Source organism: Salvelinus sp. IW2-2015, linkage group LG27 (assembly GCF_002910315.2).
Source record: "Salvelinus sp. IW2-2015 linkage group LG27, ASM291031v2, whole genome shotgun sequence".
NCBI lineage: Eukaryota > Metazoa > Chordata > Actinopteri > Salmoniformes > Salmonidae > Salvelinus > Salvelinus sp. IW2-2015.
In genome coordinates this window covers 22,066,399-22,069,728 of record NC_036867.1, presented here as the reverse complement: position 1 = coordinate 22,069,728, position 3,330 = coordinate 22,066,399, and the positions used below count along the sequence as shown (strand labels likewise).

General features: G+C 43.4%; 1 protein-coding gene across 1 annotated transcript; it reads right to left on the bottom strand.

The window, feature by feature from the left end:
* Positions 1-234: 234 nt before the first annotated feature.
* Positions 235-2,880, bottom strand: LOC112067866 (piggyBac transposable element-derived protein 4-like). Its single transcript, XM_070435594.1, has 2 exons — positions 2,604-2,880; positions 235-2,040 (listed from the first exon to the last, which is right to left on the bottom strand). Exons 1-2 carry the CDS (start codon positions 2,783-2,785, stop codon positions 282-284), a joined length of 1,941 nt encoding a protein of 646 aa, XP_070291695.1. The 5' UTR covers positions 2,786-2,880; the 3' UTR covers positions 235-281.
* Between the last annotated feature and the right edge of the window lie 450 nt (positions 2,881-3,330).

The window sequence follows — 3,330 nt, the reverse complement described above, 5'->3', positions numbered from 1 at the left end:
AACACAAGAGGGCAACTGTAGTTGTGCAAAGTTTTAGACTGATAACTTCAGGAATGGGTGAGCTACATGACKTTTAGCATGAAGTCACCCAGGTGTCCCACACAAGTTGCCCAAATGTGCCCAAGTGGCCGAATTGGTGAAATGACCTATAACTATATATAACAGTGCAAATAACTATATACAACATATCAAAAAGCAATTCTAAACACACAAAAAAATATATAGAAATATTAGAAATAAAAATAAAAATAAAAAACAGGGGTAGAGCCTTTAGAAGTCCTCTACACAATATTTTTCTGCCTGTGCCATGTCCCATAGCAGTCTCTTTCTGAGGTAAAGCAGAGACAAACTGAACACGTGGTGCAGATGATGGGGGACTTCATGTGACACAGAACACAACGACGCCTCCATGCTGTGGCCTTTTGTCCATGAGGCACAGTCATGCCTGCAGTAATGAACTGTGGCATATGAACACCACTGGAGGCAGGAGTAGAGCTGGCAGAGGTAGAGGGGGCAGAGCGTGATGCAGTGGGATTTGTGCGATAGGCAGCAAGCTCCTTGATGAGCAGCTCCCTGAAGGCTAGCTGTGCGATGGGGGGCTGTCCACAGCTCTTCGCCATTTCCTTCTGCAGGATGAAGGAATTCACCACAGCAATGTCAATGAAGTGGTAAAATAATGTTTTGTACCACCTCTTGGTTTTATGAAGAACATTATAATACCCAATCAGTGCGTCTGATAGGTCTACACCTCCCATGCTCTTGTTGTAGTCCTTGATGGCTGCAGGAATGGGGACATTTTTGTTGTTCCATGCACCCAAAGCATCTTTTACACGCCTACTGACATGGTCGCCATTGAATGACTTGTGAATAGTCGAACACATCACCACCTCCCGAGTGTCCATCCACTTCACAAACAGCAGGCCATCTTCACGGATCCATCGCATGGAACCCCGCTCAGCCCGCTTAGGCATGTCATTCACCTTGGTCTTTGGAAATCCCACTCTGTTGGTCCGAATAGTGCCACAAGCCCACACATCCCGCTTCCTCAGGTCTGCAAACAGGGTAGGGCTTGTGTAAAAGTTGTCCACAAACAGTTTGTAGCCCTTCCCCAGCAGTTGGAAATCCAATAATGCCATCACAGAGTCATAGCTAAGTCCCTTACCAGTCGCACAAGTGTTCTTCCCCTCATAGACAAAAAAATTGCATGTGTATGCACACACAGAATCAGCCAAAACAAACAGCTTGTAACCCCACTTAGTTGGCTTGTTACGCATGTATTGTTTTAGGCCAATTCTGGCCTTTGAGGCTACCATCCTTTCATCTATGGACAAGTTCTGTGCGGGCTGAAAATGGACTTTACAAGCCTCAACCATGCTGTGGTAGAGAGGTTTGACTTTGCAGAGCCTGTCAAACCGTGCGGTGCCTCTCCTCCTGTCATTCTCCTCATCATCTTCTGGGTCACTGATGTGCAGCGCCCGTGAGATATTTAAAAACCTGGTAGAGGACATGACAGTGGGGGGGAAAGGCAGMTGATAGAGTTCGGATGTTTTCCAGTAATCCTTTAGGGTTTTGAACTTCACCAGCCCCATGTAAATTACCAGTGAAAGGTAGCAGAAAATGTCWGACATGGAAATGGGCTTCCATGCCTGTTTCTTTCCTGCTTGCTTCCGAGCCCCATACTTGTTAGTATTACAAACAAGGGAATCAACAACTGCCGGGGTGAAAAACAGTTGGAAAAGTTGCATCGGGCTATACTTCGATGTCATATCCAGTTGGGGTCCCGGTTGCCGTTTAGGTCGGAAAACTGGAGCACGGGGCTCCACATCTTCCTCCAGCACAGAGTGCCATTGCCCCTCTACCTCTCTTCCAGCAGGTTCCATATTTCCCTTCCTCCGCTTCTTTGGTACCCTCTTCCCACCTTTAGATGGCCGGGCGGGGGTAGGTGTGGAGCCAGAGACAGCAGGAGTCCGGCTGGATGAACCCGCTTCAGTGGGGGATGGGCACCTTGGCACCGGAGGCTCCCAGTCGGAGTCGCTATCACTGTGAAAGAAAACATAAAACAATTATTTGTATTGTATGAGCCTTTTATCATCACATGAAATAAACAGATATGTATTGTATAGAATACTTCACTATGGTGAAGTGCTGTTCCATTCAACTGCGGCCATTGTTTTGGGCCTGCCCTCCTCCCAACAGCACCCAATTGCTATTTCATATGGAAATGGAGAGGAGTAGCCATGTGTTTTCTGTTGTATTCCATACCATATATATATATACATCCATATATACATCCATATATACATACATACATACATACATCACATACACATACAGATACACACACACACACACACACACACCCAAACACACGTGGCTTGTGGCCCATGTGTGTGTCTTTTATTCCAGTTGAATAAAAAATGGAAAATATATATATATATATGCATACATACATACACTATGTATAGCCAATGTGTACTTTACCCATTTCATCACACATTTCATTGCAAATTGCCAAAAAAAAATATATATATATATTTTTTTTTTCAAAAAATAACGAAATAATTAATAATATTTATATTTCAAACAACGGCATTAGCACTCACCGGTCGAGAATTGCGTCCTGTCCTTGCAGAAAAAGCTCCTCGATGTTGGAATCATAACTGTGTTCACTCATCGATTCTTCAAATAAATATTCCGTGTCACTTTCTCTATGAAGCTCATCAACAATGTCGTGCAAATCTGTATATCGAGACTTCGATTTCACTTTTCCAGATTTGTTGGCCATGATGCCTACAATGAAATCTTACAAATAACACTACAAAAACTACTTTCAAAACTTTCAAAACAATTCTGTGCGTAATAAGATGCGGTACAACTACGATGGTGGTCAATGGCGAAAGAACGCCTGTTGCGCATGCCTTCATGAACAAAGAATGGTTGTCCAACCCATAACATCACATACTGGCATTTAGCTCTACTCATTGGCTATCGATCCAGCTAGATTTCAAGAAGATCTGAGGTCATTGGGCAGAAATACAGTCAATCAACGACAAGCTTCGCCAGTATTATAGGCGCGCAAACATGTCATTCCTTGTTGTCGTCAAATCAGCTCACTTCGGTCAATACTAACCGGAAAAAAAACATTTARGTCTGACTGTGTCGCAAATATCCAGAGGATTACAATGAAACCAACCATGAGTAGATAAATGATTGTTTACTGTATGTAATTGCTTCGAATGCGCCGTAAAAAGTTGATAGAGATGGAAATCGCTACGCAAACGTTATCCTAAATGTTTCGTTTTAGGCTACAAAAATGGATTTTATCAAAGA